General features: G+C 35.6%; 1 protein-coding gene across 1 annotated transcript in view; it reads left to right on the top strand.

Annotated features, from left to right (window-relative positions):
• Window positions 1-21952, top strand: part of LOC111720214 (nestin-like) — a 29592-nt gene extending 7640 nt beyond the window's left edge. Inside the window, exons 4-7 of the mRNA XM_031961437.1 lie at window positions 14591-14945; window positions 15233-15340; window positions 18830-19169; window positions 21013-21952. Of these exons, the coding sequence (XP_031817297.1) occupies window positions 14591-14945; window positions 15233-15340; window positions 18830-19169; window positions 21013-21233 (1024 nt within the window). The 3' untranslated portion in view covers window positions 21234-21952. The remainder of the gene's footprint in view (window positions 1-14590; window positions 14946-15232; window positions 15341-18829; window positions 19170-21012) is intronic.
• The last annotated feature ends 705 nt before the right edge of the window (window positions 21953-22657 follow it).

The following is a 22657-nucleotide window of genomic DNA, read 5'->3' as shown; positions in this document are numbered from 1 at the left end:
GGGTTATGTCTGGTTGGCCTTCACAATTAACTCATTCCTCAAACTTGGAGATGAAAGCAGAATCTAGCAATATGTTGATTACAGTAAACACATGTGTAACCTCAAAATTCAAACAATCCAAGGACTGGATCAAATTATGTTATGGATGAACTTTTTAAAAAGGACAAGAATAGTAATCGTGATTTGAGAAAAGAAAATAGCCAAAAAAGGAAAGAATCCTTTTAAAAAAATGGACCAGGAAATTACAATATGTTGAAAGGTACCATAGAAAATGAATTAGCATCAATAGATGCTGCATCCTCTAAATGATATAGTATCTAAATAAAACAAAAGCTAAATGAAATATAGGGGAAATAGGAAGTAAAATAAAATAGTCTGAGATCACCTCTGTCTCTCCTTCACATGCAAATTTGAAAGAATTCAGAAACTAAATAGAATTTTAGAAATCATGGATATGATAGATTTCTGAAAATTAATGTGAATACATGAAATGCATTTATCTTACGAGTTGCTAGGCAAAATCTATAGAAATTGAGAATGTGTTAGGCATGAAATAAGAAAAGCCAAAGTACCAAATACATTTTACTAGTCGGCTAAATTTAAAAAAATAATTGAAGCCTAAATAACTTAATTTTTAGAAACTGGCAAATCAATGAAAAAATATATATATAAATATAAATTGAACAAGCTGACAAAAATGAAATGTAAAAAAAAAAATTGGTTAAATTACATCAGTAGTGATATATTTGAGTTGCAAGCACTTTTCATCAACAAAAAGGAAAAAGAACTAATTACGAATTGAATATGCAACTAAAATGTAGAATAAAACTCTTAAAAAAGAAAGATCAAATATAAATCCCAGAGGAAGAGGAGAGAATTTCTCTTTAAATAAGAGAATCTCATCAAGAATTTGAAAAGGGAAGATGTAGAATAAGTCACTTCAAAAATGTCAGGTGCAAATTCTTTTCAAAGAAGTTATTAAGAAAATGAAGGGACAGAATGGAGACAATCTATGAGAAAGATAATGAAGTTTTAGAATCTAGTTGAAATTCATTGAGTGTGAGGAGGTCAAAGATAAAGATCAAAATTGCTTCTGAAATTTCAATTTTGGAGGACTGGTAGATTGATATTTCTATCAAAGAAATTGGAAAGTTGGACATATAGGAAGATGAGAAGTTTGGTTATAGATATATTGAGTTGGAGTTGTTATTAGTATATATATTAAGTAGAAATGCCCAGTAGGCAGTTGAAGATTTGAGATCAGATCTCATATAATTGTTGGGCATGGAGGTAGACATTTGAGACCCATATGACTATTGGTAATAATTGGATTTCTGGAGGTGTATGTGATTTTTTTCTTTACTTGAAAAAGCTTTTCATTTCATTTTCCTTTATTAAAGCTTTTTTATTTTTCAAAACCTGCAGGGACAGCTAGGTGGCACAGTGAATAGAGCACTAGCCTTGGAGACAGGAGGACCTGAGTTCTGACCTGACACTTAACGCTTTTTGGCTGTGTGACCCTGGGCAAGTCACTTAACCCCAATTGCCTCAGGAAAAAAAAGAACACAAAATTAGCCCTTGCAAAACCTTTTGTTCCAATTTCCCCTCCCCTAGATGGCAAGTAGTCCAGTATATGTTAAATATGGTAGAAATGTATTTTAAATCCAATATATGTGAACAGATTTATACAATTATCTTGCCACACAGGAAAAGTTAAACCAAATCGGAAAAAAGAAAATAAAAATAAAAATTCAAGCAAACAATAAAAAGAATGAAAATGCTATGTTGTGAATCATACTCAGTTCCCACAGACCTCTTCCTGGGTGTAGATGGCTCTCTTCATCATAAGGAACAGGTCTGAATCATATCATTGTTGAAGAGAGCCACATCCATCAGAATTGATCATTGTATAATTTTGTTGTTGAAGTATATAATGATCTCCTGGTTTTGCTCATTTCACTCAGCATCAGTTCATGTAAGTCTTGCCAAGCCTCTCTATATTCATCCTGCTGGTCATTTCTTATAGAACAATAATATTCCATAACATTCATATACTACAGCTTATTCAGCCATTCTCCAATTGATGGGCATCCACTCAGTTTCTAGTTTCTTGCTACTACAAAAAAGGGCTGTCACAAATATTTTTGTACATGTGGGTCCCTTTCCCTCCTTTAAGATCTCTTTAGGAGATAAGCCCAGTAGAAACACTGCTGGATCAAAGGGTATGAACAGTTTGATCATTCTTTGGGCATAGTTCCAAACTGCTCTCCAGAATGGTTGGAATCATTCACAACTCCACCAACAATATATTAGTGTCCCAGTTTTCTCACATCCCCTTCAATATTTATCATTATATTTTCCTGTCATCCTAACCAATCTGAGAGGTGTGAAGTGGTAATTTGCAATTCTCTGATCAATAATGATTTAGAGCACCTTTTCATAGGTATCTTTAAGGGAAAAGTCATAGAGAATAAAGAGACCTAAGGACAGAACATGTTGAACTAGGAATATCTCTTAAAACATGAAATTAAAAGAAGAGTAATAAACAAAATATGGGGAAAGATTAGTGAAAGTGGGAAGACAGTAATTAATAGTGCCATAAAATTAGAAGAGTAAGGATAAAACAGAGAAGAGGGAATTGGACTTAGAGTCAATCAGATTCTGTGAATGGAGTTGTAAATTTTATTTTTTTCCTGAGGCAATTGGGGTTAAGTGACTTGCCCAAGGTGACACAGCTAGGAAGTAAGTATTAAGTGTCTGAGAAAAGATTTGAACTCAGGTACTCCTAACTTCAGGGCTAGTGCTCTATCAACTGCGCCACCTAGCTGCTCTGGCTTGTAAATTTGTGATTGTAATGTTCTTCTCTAAAATATAATGTTCTCCTGGGACACTGATATATTGTTGGTGGGATTGTGAATACATCCAGCCATTCTGGAGAGCAATTTGGATCTATGCTCAAAAAGTTATCAAACTGTCCATACCCTTTGATCTAGCAGTGTTACTACTGGGTTTATATCCCAAAGAGATCTTAAAGGAGGGAAAGGGATCTGTATGTGCACGAATGTTTGTGGCAGCCCTCTTTGTAGTGGGAAGAAACTGGAAAATGAGTGGATGCCCATCAGTTGGAGAATGGCTGAATAAATTGTGGTATATGAATGTTATGGAATATTATTGTTCTGTAAGAAATGACCAACAGGATGATTTCAGAAAGGCATGGAGAGACTTCCATGAACTGATGCTGAGTGAAATGAGCACGACCAGGAGATCATTATATACTTCAACAACAATACTATATGATGATCAGTTCTGATGGATGTGGCCCTCTTCAACAATGAGATGAACCAAATCAGTTCCAAAAGAGCAGTAATGAATGAACCAGCTATACCAAGCGAAAGAACTCTGGGAGATGACTATGAACCACTACATAGAATTCCCAATCCCTCTATTTTTGTCCACCTGCATTTTTGATTTCCTTCACAGGCTAATAGTTCACTATTTCAAAGTCCGATTCTTTTTGTACAGCAAAATAACTGTTTGGACATGTATATTTATATTGTATTTAACTTATACTTTAACATATTTAACATGTATTGGTCAACCTGCCATCTGGAGAAAGGGGTGGAGGGAAGGAAGGAAAAAGTTGGAAGAATAGGATTTTGCAACTGTCTATGCTGAAAAATTACCTATGTATATATCTTGTAAATAAAAAGCTATAATAAAAAAAAAATAATGTTCTCTGTGAACAGATTTTTTGGGGGGCTTCTGGGAGCAGCCTTCGTTTCAGTTCAGTGTAATAATCACCTCAAATACAGCCAGGAGTTAAAAGTCCAAATCCTTTATTGTCTATTTCAAAGTGTTATCTCCTTCACTAGGGGCTCAGCTAGTTTTTCTCAGAGGCCTTCTGAGAGCTTGAGCTCTGGCTTCTGAATCTCCTCACCTGCCTCCAGCCACATCAAAGGTGGAGGATGGAATGAATCTGTCTCTTAGCCTGAGAGCTTCTAGTGGACTTCTAGTGGACTTCTTTCTTTGGCCCTGAGAGGCTCCTCCTTATATATGCTCTCTTAAAGGTGTGAATCTTGTGGAATTATAGTAAATTCTAAGTACATGTAAATTAGAGAATCATTATCTCATCAACTCCACTTACTTAGCACCTTGTAAGAATCCTAACATGTGATGGACATTATTTTTTTTCTGAAAAAGTAAGATTGCCTTGTAATTAACCCAATAATTCCATTGATGGAAGTACACTCTGAAAGACTATACAAACAAAACTTTTCAAAATAGAATTCTATATCTATCATTTTCTTCCATTGGTCAGAAGCTTTTTGTTTTTTCCCTCTACCAGTTCAATATCTTTGGGTTGCAACCATGAAAGTGCACCATTAAATAGTCTTGAATGGTGATGAGAACAGTGGTATATTGTGATGGAAAGCTATAGGACTGAGATCTCCCATTGAACTTTTAAAAGGTCAAATATCATTTCTTCAGGGGTTGGGGTCTTCAGTTGTTCTCTGTGGCATTTGCTATTACTAAGTAAAATTTCTGAAGGATCAGAGATGGCATCTATAATTTGTGACGATAAAAGATATCTGCTGGAAATTTGGATGGGAAATTTAACCAGCACTAGCTCATTGAGTGACTGATTTGGGATTGGATAGACCATACTTCAAGTGAAGAGTCACCTAAGGGAACTGACTTTCATGAGAAAAGCAAGTATTGAAATAGAGTTGCTGCTGTTACTACCAAACAAGAGTCATAAATAATCAAGTGTATTCATTCTTGGCGCCAGGGGAGATGGAGCTGAAGTGTTTCCCTTCCCCCCCCCCCCCCATCTCCTTAATGCTTTTAACATAAATTTGAATGAGTGAATGGTTTGAAAATGTTTTCCTATGAGAGCTATGGCTGAAGTGGAAAGTCTCTTTCCTGGGGATAATCCTGGTGAATATTCAGCATAATGTAAAATAATCTTCAGACTGAGTTTTCCAGCCATGCAAATGTTAACATCACTATTACATTTTTTGTTGATGTTTGTTTATAATAACTATCTTTACATCTAAGGCTAATTTAGTGAATGGTAGGAGATCCCAAATACTTGGGATCCAGAGGAAGAGGGCAAAGAATCAAATGAGTTATGAACTATTGGGATAGCCATTATCTTCACCAAAATGATTAATTTATCGCCATGATGTGGCTGTTATAGAAAATGATGTGGTCTGTATGCACCAGATGATATAATCTAAAGAGCATCAAATGTGGGGGTTTGTCACGTGAAGAATTCACAATGGCCATTCTTTTTGGAAAAAGATCAATTTATTTAGGAAAAAAGGTCCCTGACAAAATGGAGAGCTACAATAGAAATATCCAACAGAATGATAGAACACATAATTAATGATGGAAAAATAAGCTCCTTGGTGAAACACAATTACTCAGGAGAAAGGGAACACTATGAGATTGGCAGGCTAAATCCTAAAAGGAATTTAGCACCCTAAAAAAAGTTAGCTGTGGGAAAGAGACAGAAACCATAAGGTATAATGGAGTTTGAAAGGAGAGACACCATATGGCATGAGGGAGGAGTGAAGGGAAAGACCATGGCAGAGTGCCATGGACTGACCCAAAGGGTTCAGCAAAGACGGCACGGGCCATAGCCAGATTTGATAAGGGATAATTTAACATCAGGGACATGAATGCAAATTTTTGGCTGGTCATGGGAAGGTGGGACTATAAGGTTAAACCAATATACTTATAGTCACTCTATGGTATTATACTAATATAATAACTGAATCTTGTAAATAGCAAGAGTGGGAGACTTCAGTGGAAATCAGTGTTTCACATGTAATTTCAAAAAAAAAAATAGAAAGCGGTCTAAATGTTTCACAATAGGAGATTTATTAAATTATTGGTGAGACAGTAATACTATAATGCCAAGACAAAAATGCAGAATTACAAAAAAACTTAAATTTTTTAATGTATAACAAAGATCCTCCCTTTATCCCCACAAACAAAACAAACCAAACCAACAACAACAACAAAAAACAAAAAAACGCCAGAAGAGAGTATTAATAATTAACTGTTTCTATATAAATGGAAAAACAGAATGGAAAGAAACAAGGATTTTTCTTGGTAACTTAGAGAGAGAATCTGAAAAGTCATACTTAAAAATAAAATTAAATTCAATGTAAATTGTCACCAAGTAGATTCACTTTGTTGGACTAATGTTTAGTATTAATTTCTTTTGTTTCTTGTTAAACTATACATTTCATAAGTATGTTCATCAGTGAGGTTTGAGAGAAAAATTTCATTAGAGTTATGGAAATGGGAGCTGAGGAAGGAGATAGCCTTGAGAAAATGGAAATTTGCCTGCCATCTGGGGGACGGGGTGGAGGAAGGGAGGGGAAAAAACGGAACAGAAGTGAGTGCAAGGGATAATGTTGTAAAAAATTACCCTGGCATGGGTTCTGTCAATAAAAAGTTATTATAATAAATTAAAAAAATTAATAAAAATTTTAAAAAGAGAAAATGGAAATTACTTCTTGTAAATTTAGCAGTGATAGATAGTAGTGTGATGACCTATCAGACCATATGGCCATATCAGACAAGGGAGGAGAGAATTGTCTTGAAAAGAGGACAGCCCAGAGGAAGAAAATGAAGATAGTAAGGTGAGTGGGAAAGGGACAAACAAAGCAAGACTGCAAGTAACTTATGGAAATGTAGGATTCTTTTTTTCCCCCTCTCCTTTGGTCAAGAGAGAAAAAGATCATATTGTGAACTCTTCTCCTTTCAGAATTTTCATGAGGAGCATAGATTCCTTTGGGTTTGATAACTCCATCTTCTCACTGATTGGCCCTCTGTGAGTCAAGTTCACACTTTAAACTCCTGAGAGGAATATGAGTACATATTTTCTTTGGGGTGATTCTGATAGTAATTTCACCGAACATTTTACAGGGGTCCTCAAACTTTTTAAATAGGGGGCCAGTTCACTGTCCCTCAGACTGTTGGAGGGCGGGACTACAATAAAAACAAAAATTTTGTTTTGTGGGCCTTTAAATAAAGAAAACTTCATAGCCCTGGGTGAGGGGGAATAAACGTCCTCAGCTGCCTCATCTGACCCTCGGGCCATAGTTTGAGGACCCCTGAATATGAACAGAGACAGCACATTTATTAATGCTGGATAATACAAAACTGAAATTTCAGTAGATATGGTACTTTATATTACAATATGTGATCTAATATGATAGTATGACAGAGACATATCAATGCTGCACAAATAATCAGAAGTACATAAGAGGTTTATATGAAAAAATATTGCTTTGTGATATATGGAAGTAGATGGGGGGGAAATCTTAAAATTGAAAAAAAAGCTAATATTAGAAGCAAAAGGAAGAAAATATAAACATAACTTTATATGTAAATGTACTAAACAATTCAATAAAGAAAAAATTGATGGATGTGATAAAACAAAATCTAATTATCTGCTGTTTATACACAAATAAAATGACTAAAGTTTAGTGAACAAGAAATTGCAAGTCTAAATGCTTAGAATGATACTTAACCTCATAGGTATTACTCAGATTGATTAAGATGAGCTCACAATTGGAAAATAAACATAGGTGGATAGATGTTATTAAAAAAAAAACTGAATAGGAAAAAAGTATTTTAAGAAATAAGATAAGGTGAGTAGGAAGGCATAGTATAACTATGAATAAATTTTATCGAGATATTTTGTACTTAAATCACCTATAATGTATTCACTTAACAAGAATCAATTCTCTCCAACTGAATTCTTACTAACAAAAAAGAACTAGTTACTGGGGCAGAAATGATGGGAACCATGGACATGGGGGTGGAAATGCTACCCCCACCTCCATTCTAAATCATATGATAGATGAGAGGAAATCCAGCCATAGGTTTACAGTGGATTTGGAGAAAGCAGATTTTAAAGACTTCCAGTGATATTCAAAGTATGGTCTGGGGATCTCTGAAACCCTTTTAGAGGGTCTACAAATTCAAAAATAGTTTTTATTTCCAATATGGTAAATGTCTATACATATAATCCAGATAAGCAAAAACACTTTGGAGATATCCTCAATAATTTTTAATAGGATAAAGATATTGAAAACAAAAGTTTGAGAACCACTGCTTTAGGCAAAAGATAATAGGTTTCAAGGGCCTGAGATACTTATTACAGGAGAAACGGGAGGCTCAAACTGAAATTTTCCCAATTAGTGAAGAAAAGTAAAAAATTTACCTTGAACTTTAAAATTATATTTCCTATACCAACTATAGTGGAGGGAATAGATGGATATCTCTTCTCCCAGTAATTCCTTTTTCTGAGACTTTTCCCAAGTCTCTAATATCAACCTCCTACTTCCCCCTTTAACAAATAAAACTAAAATTAAATGAATTAAAATTAGAATTAAATTTTCTCTTTTGGAGAAGGATGAGAGAAATTGATACTACAGGTATCTATTAATGAGTGAGTCACTACAAATCATACATACCGGATATTACACAAAGACTTAATATGACTTCATGTAAAATGAGGTAAATAATAAGAAAATAATATACGCAATGATTACTCCATGTAAATGTAAAGAACAACACCCACAAAACAATTGAAAATGAATATTGAAAAATTATAAAGAATAATCTGGGCCCAGAAAAGAGCTAAGAGAAACTCTTTTGCCAAGGGAGGGATAGTCCATGAATGTAGAACAATTACTTAAAGTGTTTTTAGCTCAGTTTCTTTACTTGTAGAATGGAGATACTAAGAGTGCATAACTACTGGCAAATAATATGTTCTATGTAAATATCAATTATTATTATATTGTTACTTATTTTCTCCAAGACATTCAAAGGAGTGTTGGAGCCAACTCTTACTAGGTACAGCCAATTGCTAAATTTTCTGTGTTTTCATCTATGCCTCAGAAATTAGCAAACACAACAATTCAGGGTTTGATTTTGTTGTTGTTGTTGATTGTCTAGATTTTAAAAAAAAATGGAGGATGCAAGAAGTATTTCTTTAAACTTAAAAGTGTGTCATGTTTTTTGGTAAGGCACTTGTTACTAGCATATCCTTGAATATATTGATGGGTTTTGCTAATTGTCTTTTTCTTTTTTCTGTTTCTTCTTTTTTTTTTTTTTGCTAAATGTTACATCTGATAGGTCTCTATTAAGGAGAGAAAAGAAATAATGAGGATAAATGTAGGTGAATTAAAAGTAGTGGGGAAATAGTAAAAACTATTTTATTAAAGCTTTTTATTTTCAAAACATATGCATGGATAATTTTTCAACATTGACCATTGCAAAACTTTGTGTTCCAAATTTTCCCCTCCTTCCCCCTATCCCCTCCCCAGATGGCAAGTAACCCAATATATGTTAAACATGTTAAAATATGTTAAATCCAATATATGTATAAATATTTATACAATTATCTTGCTGCACAAGAAAAATCAAATCAAACCAGAAAAAAAAAAAGAGAAAGAAAATAAAATGCAAGCAAACAACAAAAAGAGTAAAAATGCTATGCTGTGAACTACCCTCAGTTCCCACATTCCTCTCTCTTGGAGTAGTTGGCTCTCTTCATTACAAGATCATTGGAATTGACTTCAATCATCTCATTGTTGAAAAGAGTCACATCCATCAGACTTGATAGTTGTATAATTTGGTTGTTGCCATATACATTGCTCATTTCATTCAGCATCAGTTTATGTAAGTCTCTCCAGGCCTCTCTGAAATCATCCTGCTGATTATTTCTTACAGAACAATAATGTTTCATATTCATATACCACAATTTATTCAGTCATTCTCCAATTGGTGGGCATCCTTTCAATTTCCAGTTTCTAGCCACTATGAAAAGGTCTGTCACAAACATCTTTGCATGTGTGGGTCCCTTTCCCTCCTTTAAGATTTCTTTGGGATATAATCCCAGTAGAAATACTGCTAGCTCAAAGGGAATACACAGTTTGATAATTCTCCATAATTGCTGGATCTGTTCATACTTTCATCAATAATGCATCAGTGTCCCAGTTTTCCCACATCCCTTCCAACATTTATCATTATCATTTCCTGTCATCTTAGCCAATCTGACAGATGTGTAGTGGTATCTCAAAGTTGTCTCAATTTGCATTTCCCTGATCAATAGTGATTTAGAACACCTTTTCATATGACTAGAAATAGTCTTAATTTCTTCATCTGAGAATTGTCTGTTCATATCCCTTGGCCATTTATCAATTGGAGAATAGCTTGAGTTCTTATAAATTTGAGTCAATTCTCTATATATTTTAGAAATGAGGGGGCAACTAGATGGTACAGTAGATAGAGCATTAGCCCAGAAATCAGGAGGACCTGAGTTCAAATCTGACCTCAGACCCTTAATATTTCCTATGTGATCCTGGGCAAGTCACTTAACCCCAATTGCCTCAGAAAAAGAAACAAACAAATCAATAAAATAAACCCTTTATCAGAACCTTTGAATGTAAAAATGTTTTCCCGATTTACTGCTTCCCTTCTAATCTTGTCTGCATTAATTTTGTAATTTTGAAAGGGTAATTTAATATAAAAAGAAATTCTATGTCAGAAAATTCCATAAATAATTTGGAAACATTAGAAAAGTATTTTGGCCACTTGCTAATTGTCCAATGACAGAATTTGCCTGAATAGAACAAAATATCATTTGTCAATGATGAAGTCATTGACAACGATGTTTTGGACCTAGAGAAACTAAAAAATTGATCCCTGAGGCAAGCAGGGAAAAGGGACTGATAGAGATCAGCTCCAAGGTCCCACCCTTGGTCCAGTTTATCCAGTCTGAAATTCAAGTTATGTTCAACCCCTGGGATCCACCCTCTGTAGAGGTCTCCAGTTGTCTCACCTTGCCAGGTCTTTCAGAAATCCCTCTCATGATCCTGAAGTTAAATGTTCCCTATAAAATCTACTTATGGGCCGTCCCATGGCTGCTTTCCTTTGGGTCACTCTGCCGTGGCAGGCATTCTTCCTCATGGTGTCTTTCTCCTTTCCCTTCCCCTTTCCTTTTCTTTCCCCCTCCCCCATGCCACGTGGAGTCTCTCCTAACTCCACTATGCTTCCCAACCCCCTTTTCCTCCTTACAGTTCTTTTAGGGTGCTAAGTCCCTCTTAGAATTTAGCCTGCCAGCTAAGGACATTCCCCCAATTTCAAGGGGTGCTCCCTTTCAATTGGATAATTGTGAATTCCATTGAGAAACTGGTCTTTCATTTGCTCTCTCAACTCTCATATTTACCATTCCTGGTGTCTATTGCATCTCTTCATTTTGTCTGTAACCTCTTCTCCTAAGTAAATCAACTTTTTGCCGAAGAGGATGGCCACTGTGAATTCTTCACATGACTGAACCCCAATTTTTGGTGCTGAACTCCACATCATTAGTATAGGACCTACTTTAATAAGGAAACACTTATTAAATGCTCGTTTTTTTCTCTCTTTGGATCTGTTTCTTGTTTCCCAACAAGAATAATATGGTAATATGTTTTGCATGATTAAACATTGCTTAGTAATTAAGGGAGGGAAGAGGAGAGGGAGAAGAGAGAAAAATTTTGAAACTCATTTTTAAAAATGACTGTTAACATTGTTTTTATATGTAAAGGAGTATGTGGAGTAGAGATAAAGTGAAGAACCTCCAGGAATGTTTAAATTCCTTTTCTCTATTTTAATTTCTCTAGGTCTCTGTGACCTGCATAAGTATGTTGAGTATTAGCCAATATTTACTTAGATTTTAGATATATGTATTTAACCTAGAATGATGACATTTATCGCTGTTCAAGTTATTAACGTTTAGACAACTAGTTGCCTGATGTATGGTTCCTCCCCGAACCAGGGAATCTGCTGTTTTTGGCACGAATAACATTCAATTGGGGGGGAGGGGGAGGGGAGGGAACCTATCTCTTAATGTTTCCCAACCCATGATGTAATCCTTTGTAACTAAAACCTATAAAAACTGTCTATCTTTTCCTAGTTCTTTAGCCCTTCTACCATGAGCTGTCTCTTTCTCTCCTCATGGTGGAATTGTTCATTCTAATGAGAAACAACTTTTCTGCTTTTTACTTCAAGAAGTCTTTAAGTAGTCATTTTTGGATAGGATTTTCTATCCCTCACAGGAGGGATTATGTTTAAAAATCGTTGCCTTTAAGCCTCTTACTAGGTGCTAAGAAGCTAAGTCCCTTAAAATCTTGTTTTCTAAAAACAAAGCTTTCTTCTCACGTTCCAAGTTCTATCAAAGGCCTTTTCCCTCCCATTCTACTCTCACATCTCTCTTCTCTCAGACATTTTACAAGGAGTTATCTATTTTCATATAGTCTTTCCCAAAAGCGTGTGCTCCTTGAGGGGCAGAATTCTGTTTTTGTTTTGATTTTTATTCACAAGATTTAACACAAAGTTTAGCACTTAGTAATCACTGAATAAATGCTAACTATTTGACTGAGAAGTTAACTCTTTCAGTGGAATTAGGGTGCTGAGAGGTCTGGGAAGCCGGAAAAAAACCCACCAAAAAAACAACAACCCTTAAGAGATCTTCCTGATTGGGAAAAGTAGCTTTTGTTTTTATAATTGATTTAGCCTAGTGATTCACTCACTGGAGAGGGCTGGTGGGGGAGGGGGGAAATACCTGGAAAACGTATAAAAGCCAAGCCTCGAGACATTTTGGTAGTGTATTCTTCTCGGAGCCAAGATGTTTCCCCAACCTGCATTGTTGTTGCAATATCCAAGGTAAGTTTCCTTCTGAGGAAAGCTCTTTGTTTTGGAAGACTCCATATATAGACAAGTCTGGAATTTTAGGGATTACCTCGTTCCTCCTCTTCCTTTTTTTTTTTTTTTTTTTTACATATGGAGGAATTAAGATCAAAATATATTCAAATGACCTAAGTATCCTTTGTTAGATAGAAAGTTTTAGAGCTAGGATTTAACTCTAGGAATTCCGAGTCCAAATTCCATAATATTTCTGTTAAAACACTTTTATTATCAAAATTGGGAACATTAAGGGAGAAGCTGGGTTAGTAAAAACAGCCAGTACTACCTGTGATATTTAGTTGTGTAACTTTGGACGAGTTCGTTAAGCTTTCTTGAGTTATCTATAAAATAAAGTTAATCAATAATATGTCATTATATTATTTTGTAGAATTAATGTGGGACAATTGTATATAGGTATATGAATTTTGCACATGAGTGTGCATATGTAGGAATTTTATGTGTATCTAAAAGATAAAGGCTTTACAATTAGTATATATTTAATAAGTGATTGCTTAGTTTCAGCCCGTATGTATCAAGACTAAATCCATAAGATAACAATTTCTAATAAAAAATAAGAGCTATAAACAGAAGGGAAAGGTCCTTTCTAATTTGTACAGTTCTATTCCTCAATCTACTTCTTTTTTAAAGCTATAGGACCTTTATGTCCAATTAACAATGTCAGGAAGCTGGGGGCTCTGAGGGTGTAAGGATGAAGTCTGTTGTAATGTTGGATCAGTTAATGCCCACAAGTGTATCTCTAAGAGATATTGTTTAAAATATATTGTTTAAAAAAAAAAAAAAATCTCAAAGTCCTTAGTGTTTGTTTGTTATCCAGACTTAAGATTTCATCTATGAAGGATGCTCCGGGTGAAAAAGTGAGTTCTCTAACCCATGGTAATACAAATTGGAAACTGACCCGGAATTTATAGTTTTATAGTTTCCTGGGGGTAATTGGATGGCTCATTAGCATTGAGGTTGAAATAGGGAAGACTTTTCTTGAGTTCAAACCTGACTTCAGATACTAACTGGCTCTGTGTTTGGGGTTTGGAATAAGTGACTTTTCCAATTGCTTCAGTTCCTCAACTGTAAAATGGGCAAACTACTTGTGTATCCTTGCCAAGAAAACCCCAAATGGAGTCATGAAAAAGTCACGCAAGTGAAATGACTTCAGCAACAACAGTTTTCTGCAGAGGAATTTGTACTCGGCTAAGGAAGAAAATTCCATCCTAGATGATTCTACCAAGAGAAATGAGAAGTGCTAGGGATAGGGTTCCTTTCATGCTTTGATGAATAGAGATTAGTAATCTATTATCAATTCAGGAAGACCTGAGTTGAAATCCTATTTCGAATTTTAAATAAATGTCTGCCCTGTACAAGCTACCAAACCTCTCATCTCAATTTCCTTCTAATATAATGCAATTAATAGTACCGACTTCACAGGGGTTTATTTGGTATAACCAGAGTGCAAATTCTGGGATTAGGATGACTTGAGTTTCAGACCCTTGTCTGACAATCTCAGTGCTAAGTAAAATACATCCCTTGGACCACACAAAAATAGGTAACTGGATGTTCACCATAGATAAATAATATCTGACGGTCTTCCCAGAGCCATTCATTCATTTATTAGTTGTAGGGTTTTTTGGACTAATATAACATCCCTTAGTTGTGCCCACTCTTCCTCTTGCTGATGTCTATGTTCGCAGAAGAATTTGCTCTAGGTTTATAGGGAAAATTGATCGTTACTTTGCTCCATTTCATGAAATGTATTTGTTTTGAACTAAAAAAGCAAAATGAAAGTAGAAGAAACTCTCACCGACTCTCACTCTTTCCTCAGGATATTCTTAGATAACATTGCAGAAGAGGAAGAGAGTCTTTGTTCTGTTTGCTGGACTTTAGAATCAAACATAGTCACCATTGAGTGTGGACATGGTGCTTGCTTGTCTTGTCTCCAGAAAAAATCTTCTCTACCTTTCTGTTGCAAAAGATGCTGGGAATTCTCCCAGCTGAAAAGTGTTCAGGCTGACATTGCTATGAACCCTGAAGGAGAAGGCATATGTGAGCTGCATCGAGAAGACCAGAAGTTGTATTGTGAAAATGAGAAGACACTGCTCTGTGTGACCTGCTCTAAATCAGAGGATCATGAGAATCACATGCATTGGCCCATTGCAGTGGCTGCTGTGGGCTATAGGGTGAGTCTTGCAAGGGTCAGTGGAAATCCTCCATGTAGCTTGAGGTAAACATTTGTATTGGCCCTTCCATGGTCATTTTGGTTGTCCCTGTTTTAAACTTTCCCTTGGAAATATCCCTTGAGTACATAGCTCCCCATTGAAGACCAGAGGGATGTTTTTCTTCCTGTTGTGACTCTCCCCTGCAGATCATTTAAACAGTACTGCCTTTCAGAGTTCATGAGTTTCTCAGCCCTTCACAAGTTAGCGGCCTTAGGCCTCCTGATAATGTTTATTTGTTACTCTTACAGAAGATGCTCCAGATAGAAATGAAAATGTTGGACTATAGTGCAAAAAAAATTCAGGAATTTCAATGTCAAGAGAAGAAGAAATCTCTGGCATGGGCTGTAATGTGGAGTGTAAGTATCTCATTATATCCTTTTAAACAATATCTTGCATATATATAATCGGGAAACATCTATATTAAGTTCCTACTATATTTCAGGCACTGTGCTAAGAATACAAAAAGAAGCAAAATATAGTTTGCTCTTAAGTAGTTTACAACATAAGGGAGAAATCCACTGCAACAAATCTATACAAAGCAACTATAGAAAGAAAAATAGAAATTGACAGATTTACACGTAAGAGTTGAGTTTCTTTCTTATTTATGGATCGCGGATGGGTTTCATAGCAAGATTCTAATTATTAACCATAATTGGCAGATGAAGAAAAAACCATCATGTCACTTGCTCTTGTTCTTATTACTAGTATAGAAACTGAATCAAAGCAATGTCTCCTAACCTGAAATTCAATAATATGTGTTGAGCTGTTTTAGTTGGTTTCCATCTCTGCCTGGTGCCTTCAGTTTTCTGATTTCTGCCTTGGGCTCAAACCCTTCTACACCCACTGAAGCAGAAAAGTAATCATTTAAGGTGAGGAGAGGGAGGGAGGGTGATTAATCAGATAAAAGATGTAGTTGACAAATAAGCTTTGAGAAATGAGGATTTCCTAATAGATTCATTGTGTGACCTGGTATGAGATATGATCTTGGAACAAAGTGTTGGATTATCTTGCTATCATTTTGTCATATATAACAATGGTCATTGAGCATTTATTAAGCACCTACTTCTAGGCACTTTACTAAATTATGGGGATCCAAGGTGTCAACCTGATCAGAACCAATCTCTAACCCATGGATAGCTGGAACCAAACAAAGCAAGCTAGAGACCTCAAAATCAGGAATCAAACACATTTATTTTCAAATGGAGGAAAACAAATTTTCAAATAAGGACACACATGCCAGAGGTTCCCCAAGACAACCTGGGGAGATCTCTCAGTACTTAAACCAACTGTTGAGCTTTGGACTTGTAGCCCTGACAATGAGATGTGACAACAACAATTTGACAAGTTTGATTTCTAGCATGACTTCACGACCAGAACAGGGATACACAGGTGCTTGTTCAAGCTCAGAAACCATCTGAGATTCTGGGATTTTGCAGAGATCACTAAAGGATTGTTTTTATGCTAGGCTCAGAATAGTCTGCTTGCTTCCTTGACGCTGGAAAACAGTGTCTCCTAATTATATATATATATATATATATATATTAGTTGATGCAATTGGGGTTAAGTGACTTGCCCAGAGTCACACAGTTAGAAAGTGTTTAAGTGTCTTGAGACCAGATTTGAACTCGGGTCCTACTGACTTCAGCGCCGGTGCTCTATCCACTGCACCACCTAACTGCTTCCCCCCCCACCTTGGTCTCCTAATATCTTAACAAACAAAGATAATATATTATCTTCCTTGGAGCAAACAATGTAATGGGAAAGACTATTTGAAAAAAAAAAAATGATGCAAACCTGATAGAAAAAGGATAAATTGGAGATAATCAATACTAGGAAGGGACTAGCTTGATGGGGGATCCATAAAGGTTTCAGATATTTTTGCTGGGATTTGAGGGAAGCAGGAAGCCAGCAGGCAGAAATGGAAGGAGAGAGTTGCAGGTAAAGGGGGAAACCAACTAAAATATATAGTTATGTAAATATGGATTATCTTGTTTGAGGAACAGCAAGGAGGCTTGTGTTACTGATAACTCAAGTTCATGAAGGGCAATAAATTTAAAAAATTTAAGAAATTTTAAGAAGACTGGAAAGCTAGGAGCACATTTCCACAGCATTTTTCGTGTTTACATGGCCAACTCAATCAGATGGTTATGTTATCATGAACTTTATGCAGAAAAGGCAATTACAAATTTCCTTGAGCAGATTGGGAATCAGTCTTTAGGATATACAGCCAGGGAATTACTACAGCTAAAGCAGTATTTATACAAAATGTATGCATTTAATAAAGAAGTCATAAATAACATTGGAGGCCCAGAACTTAGCTGATTTGTCTAGTAACACAAAAGAATTTGAGATCATGTTTTCTTCAACATGGCTTGAAGAATGCAGTCAATTCAACAACCTACAGTGTAGAGAGAGAGCTCTGGGCTGTGCCAAATTTTAGAGGACATAAATGTAAATTTGCAGAAGGCATCATGACCTTGGCCCTTTTAATTCAATTATTGGCATAAATAATTGGAGACTAATAGGATGAGTAGTGCAAATTTAATGTCATTGAGATATATGAAAGTCGGGGAGATTGAATTGTCCACTGGTGGAAGGCTTCATGGGGAGCGATATCAATGTAGTCATTATGGATTAACATAATCAAAAGTAGATTGATTACAGAAAGCCTGAATATTAAAGAAGCTTCTATGAACATAGGCTTGAAAAGGGCTTCAAATTCTTGTCAAAGAAATAACTATACTTAACAGGAAATAGTGAACTATGATGATATTGAAGATGGAGTGGTTGGACAAGTGCTAAGCAGAAAATATGCCTAAAAATATTTGAAAATTAAAATCACAATGGCCCAGTGGATAGAGCAGCAGCTCTGAAATCAGTAGGACCCGAGTTCAAATCTGGTCTCAGACACTTAACACTTCCTAGCTGTGTCACCCTAGGCAAGTCACTTAACCCCAATTGCCTCAGCAAAAAATAAAAAAAAACTGCAATAATAGGTGGCAAAACTTCAATTAAATTGGGAAGACGATAACTCCTAGCATAAGAAAGGAGGAGACTAGAGAAAGGTTGGAGTAGGTTTTTCAATTGTCTTAAGCTCCAAAAAGTTAGAGCTATAAAGTCTGTATACATCTAAATGCATAAGAAACAGGAGATCATTATACAGTGCAACAACAAGACTATGATCAATTCTGATGGACATGACTCTTCAACAATGAGATGGTTCAAACCACTTCCAATTGTTCAGTGATGAAGAGAGCCTTTTACACCCAGAGAGAGAGCTGTGGGAAATGAGTATGGAGCACAACATAGCATTTTATCTATTGATGTTTGCTTGCTTTTTGTTTTCTTTCTCAGGGTTTTTTTTTTTTTTTTTCTTTATCTGATTTTTCTTGTGCAGCAAGATAACAGTATAAATGTATACTGTTGTATATGTATACATAGATAATTGGACTTAACCGGTATTTTAACATATTTAACATGTATTAAATTACCTGCCATCTGGGGGAGGGGGTTGAGGGGAAGGAGGGAAAAAATTTGGAACAGAAAGTTTTGCAAGGGTCAATGCTGAAAAATTACCCATGCATATGTTTTGTAAATAAAAAGCTTGAATAAAATTTTAAATGGAAAAAAGAAATAAATCTAAATGCATAACTATTTTTAGAGTTGAAAAGTGAAGCCAGGAAGGTTCTCCAAAAACACATAGCTGACAGGGACTGGAGTCATGGGCTCTTGACTCCCACTTAGTACAATATTCTTTGCATTTATACCACAGTGAGTGAGCAGGGATGAGGTGAGGCCACGAAGTAGTTCTATGTATAATATCAGAATAACATACTTCTTTGCAGGATGATAGAGATATCGGCAGAAAAATTTTTGAGGAGAAAATGCAAGTTATATGGGAATATCTAAAGAAGGAGAAAACAGAGGAAGAAAAAGTGGAAACGGCAAAAATAGAGGACCTCGTAATGGGGATAGACAATGAAAAGTTAATTAAGTTCTTTCAGAAGCTGCAGCAAATGGAAGTTATTCAGGAACATGACATAATGGAGAAACGGAAGGAATGGGAAGACATGACGTCCAGATATGTCAGATTTCTAAGAGACAAAATCACAATATTGGAGGAAAAGACTCAGAAAACGAATGTGGAACTACTAAAAGTAAGATTAATAGACCCTCACAAGGCCTGTAAGTGGGAACATCAAATTGATGATATCTATCATTGCCCTTTCCTAGACTTCTTTTTTGGTGGGAGGAGGGAGGCAATTGGCGTTAAATGACTTGCCCAGAGTCAAACAGCTAGTAAGTATCTAATGTCAGATTTGAACTTGGGTCTCAAATGCTGGAATCATTTAAAGGTCCTAACTTTAACCCCATCCATTAGATTTTTAATGATTTTCATGAGGTTTTTAAATGATTATATCAATAATTGTTTTTGTGTTGTTGTTTTTTTTTTTTCCCATTATGATAGATAATACCTGAATGGTTCTCAGAACATCATGTAACTATGTGGAGATATGATGAAAACTTCATACTTGACCACGCTTTTTCTAACACTTCTTTGGGACTGCCCGAGTTTCTCCTCAATTTTCAGGAAGTTGTGTGTAAAATCTAGCTTTCCTAAGTTGAGTAGTTTAGTGAGACTGAGGTTGGGAGGGACAGGAAAGGAAGGAGTGGACAAAGGAAGGAAAAAAGCAAAAAAGAGCAATGCAAGTCCCTAGAGGAAGCCAGGGGAGGAAAGGGAAGAGGGATTCTTTGAACTCATAGATGCGCTCTCATGGGCAACTTTAGTGGAACTGATTTATGAACTTCACTAATGTTGCTCTTTTTCTCCTCAGGATTTGAGAAACACATTTGCAAGGTATGTAACTGTTCAGATAATTGCAGAATTTGGGACATAGGGATCATGGGATTGGAGAAGAATGAGTGATTGCAACAGAGATAGAAAGTATGGCTTTTAGTATCATGAAAACTGATTTCTTTTTTTTTTTTAAACAGGAATTACATAGAACCAAGTTTGACTCCTTTCACTCTTGATTTGAATATTTATTATCTCAAGGTGGCAACTGAATTTCTAAAACTCTTTCAATTTCATAGTAAGTGATAATCTTTTGGCTATGTCTGTTTGAGCTTTCTTCACAGGAGTACCAGGAGGCCAATATACTTGGCCTGTTGTAAGTGTGGTCTTGAATATTCTATTTTGAAGACTCTGAAGTCCTTGTGCCGTTCCCTTGTGAAAGTGTCTTAGTATAGATAGGGACATTTTTATTGGACTATTCCGAAACTAGAATAGTGTTCCTGGCCAAGGTAGAGTGTTGGAACACCCACTTCCCAGCAGGGAAGACATAAATTCAAGGAGATTCACTGAGAGCTTTGTCCTACTGATACTCTCCATCTGCACTAGATTAGTCAGGACTCTAATTGGGCACTCATAAAACTTCACTGGGGTACATTTATTTTTGTTCAGAGACAGAAATAAGATTTGTAGCAATAGAATTATGTTTCTATGGTGAATTGAGGGCATAGGATAGCTGGAGTAATGCTGGGCACAGAATAAATGTTTAAATAAGGGCTTTTGTCAAGTGCTCCAGTGAACAAATGGATAGATTGAAGGAATTGGGAGAAGTAAAGATTGGGGAACTTCTCTGCCCAATTACTTAACTATCAGATATTTAGGCTTCTGATTGACTTTTATTTTAACCAAGTAGAGAAACCCAGACCAGGATAGTGGAAGAAATCTGGCAAAGGCCAGGAAAGAAATTTTTGGTTTAAAACAAGGGATCATTTACCTATGTGCAAAATGTAGGAAGAAGAGGTCTATTAAGGAAATAGTATGCTTGAAAGAAAAGTCTTGGTTCTTAGCTAGAAAAGTCTGTTGTCTCTAGCATAGCATAGCAGAGCTTCTTTCTCTGATCATTTCAAATTTCCTGCAGACAACGGAGAAATTAGTAAAGAACTTGTATAAGCCCTCCCTGTCATGTAAGACTTTGTAATTCTGTTGTTTTTGACTGATAGTTTTTCTTTTTTGTAGCATCTGAACTATTGAAGACTTGTGATTCCCTCAGCTTTTTTGAAGATAAAAAGGGAACTATCATAATTCTACCCGACTCAGGAAAGACTTATGCTGTTTATATTAATGGTAATCTTCAAGCTAATTCCATTAGATTGAAAGCATTCTTGATGAAAACTTCATCTCAGGAGTATGTATATACAAGAAATGTTACTTCCTGGACTACCACTTTTGAAAAATAAATCATTCAATCCTCTTTGCCTCAATTAGAAATGCTGTATCTGCAAATGGCCAATAAACAGAGGTTAGAGTATTTCTGAATGGTTCTAAAAATACTTTATTTTATAATTTTTGCATTTTGTCAAGTACTCATTGTTTATCCCATTTTTACCTGGTCAGTCATAGAACAAAAAATCTTAAAATCTTGCATATATACAACCTTTTTCTTCTACCTCAAAATTCTGTGTATAAATATTAGATCTGCAAATGTGAAAAAAGATAGCATTTTAATTTCAAAATAATTAGTTCAATATATTTAGTATATAATTGAATCTACTTACATCAATCTGTGAAAGGGGTCTTCAGGTAACGCCAGATAGTCACTTTATAACTTAAACAAGAAAATTAATGGCTTCTCTAAAACCTTAAAAGCCTGGAAAGCATTTGGAAGTTGGTGGAACTTAACAATTAGATTTGAGAATTTATGGGAACTGATTTAAATCCATTTTACATTTGTCCACATTATTTCACTAAATGAGATGATTGTATTTGATATAAAAAGATGCTCTTACTGAGAACCTGAGAACCATTCCTGATTTTCTACAAAGGCTAACTTTCTAAACCTTTACCATTAGAAACTGAAAGTTCTTTTTAAAGTAATGACATGAAATACATTTGAGGTGGCAAAACTCTTTGACTTGTAAATGGAAATATCTCCACATTGCCTACTTCTGAGGGTTGTTCTGGGGACCCATAGGTATCTAGCTTAAAATTTGTACTTGAGATCTTAATGTGCTTAGAGAAATGAGAAAAAAAGTTCCTCTACTTTTATTCAAATTACTAATTCAATGTTAACTGTGTAGAATAATAATTAAAATAATTCTCATACTTGTTTGTTTTCTGTGTTATGCTTTGTGTTTGTTGTCCCAGGCTCCTATCTCTCTCCCCTGTGCTCTAGTCTATCCTGACCAATGCAACAACAAGCAATCTTATCTTCAATTTTAAACAGTTTTTGGAGATGGGAAGATTTTGCCATATATTTTATCTTCCTAATAGCTCCAAAGAAGGAAATGAAAAAGATGGGTCAAGATCCACCACAGCCCCTGGGTAGAAATGAGACTCTCTGCTTCTTTTCCATTCACACAGAACTAAGCCAAATTATCCTCTCTTATCTAATCTTTCTTTTTCAGAATCTACCCTAAATCCCATGTTTAGCTGGCAGTTGAAGACTTTGTAACATTCCAGAGTTGGGTGCTTAGGTTAGGCTGTCCCTTGTTCTCCAACAGGACCAAAATTATATCACTATGTAAAAGTCAAATTATAGTGTATCCCAACTGTGGTTGATCAAACCAATGTGAGCTTGGAATGCTTTACCACAGGTTGGGCACAAATAATCGATATTTGGGCTGGAGTCTCTAAATTTCTAAATGCGAGTCCCATTCTTATC

This window comes from Sarcophilus harrisii, chromosome 3, assembly GCF_902635505.1.
Source record: "Sarcophilus harrisii chromosome 3, mSarHar1.11, whole genome shotgun sequence".
NCBI lineage: Eukaryota > Metazoa > Chordata > Mammalia > Dasyuromorphia > Dasyuridae > Sarcophilus > Sarcophilus harrisii.
The sequence above is the reverse complement of the archived record's forward strand: the minus strand, read 5'-3'. Positions and strand labels throughout refer to the sequence as shown.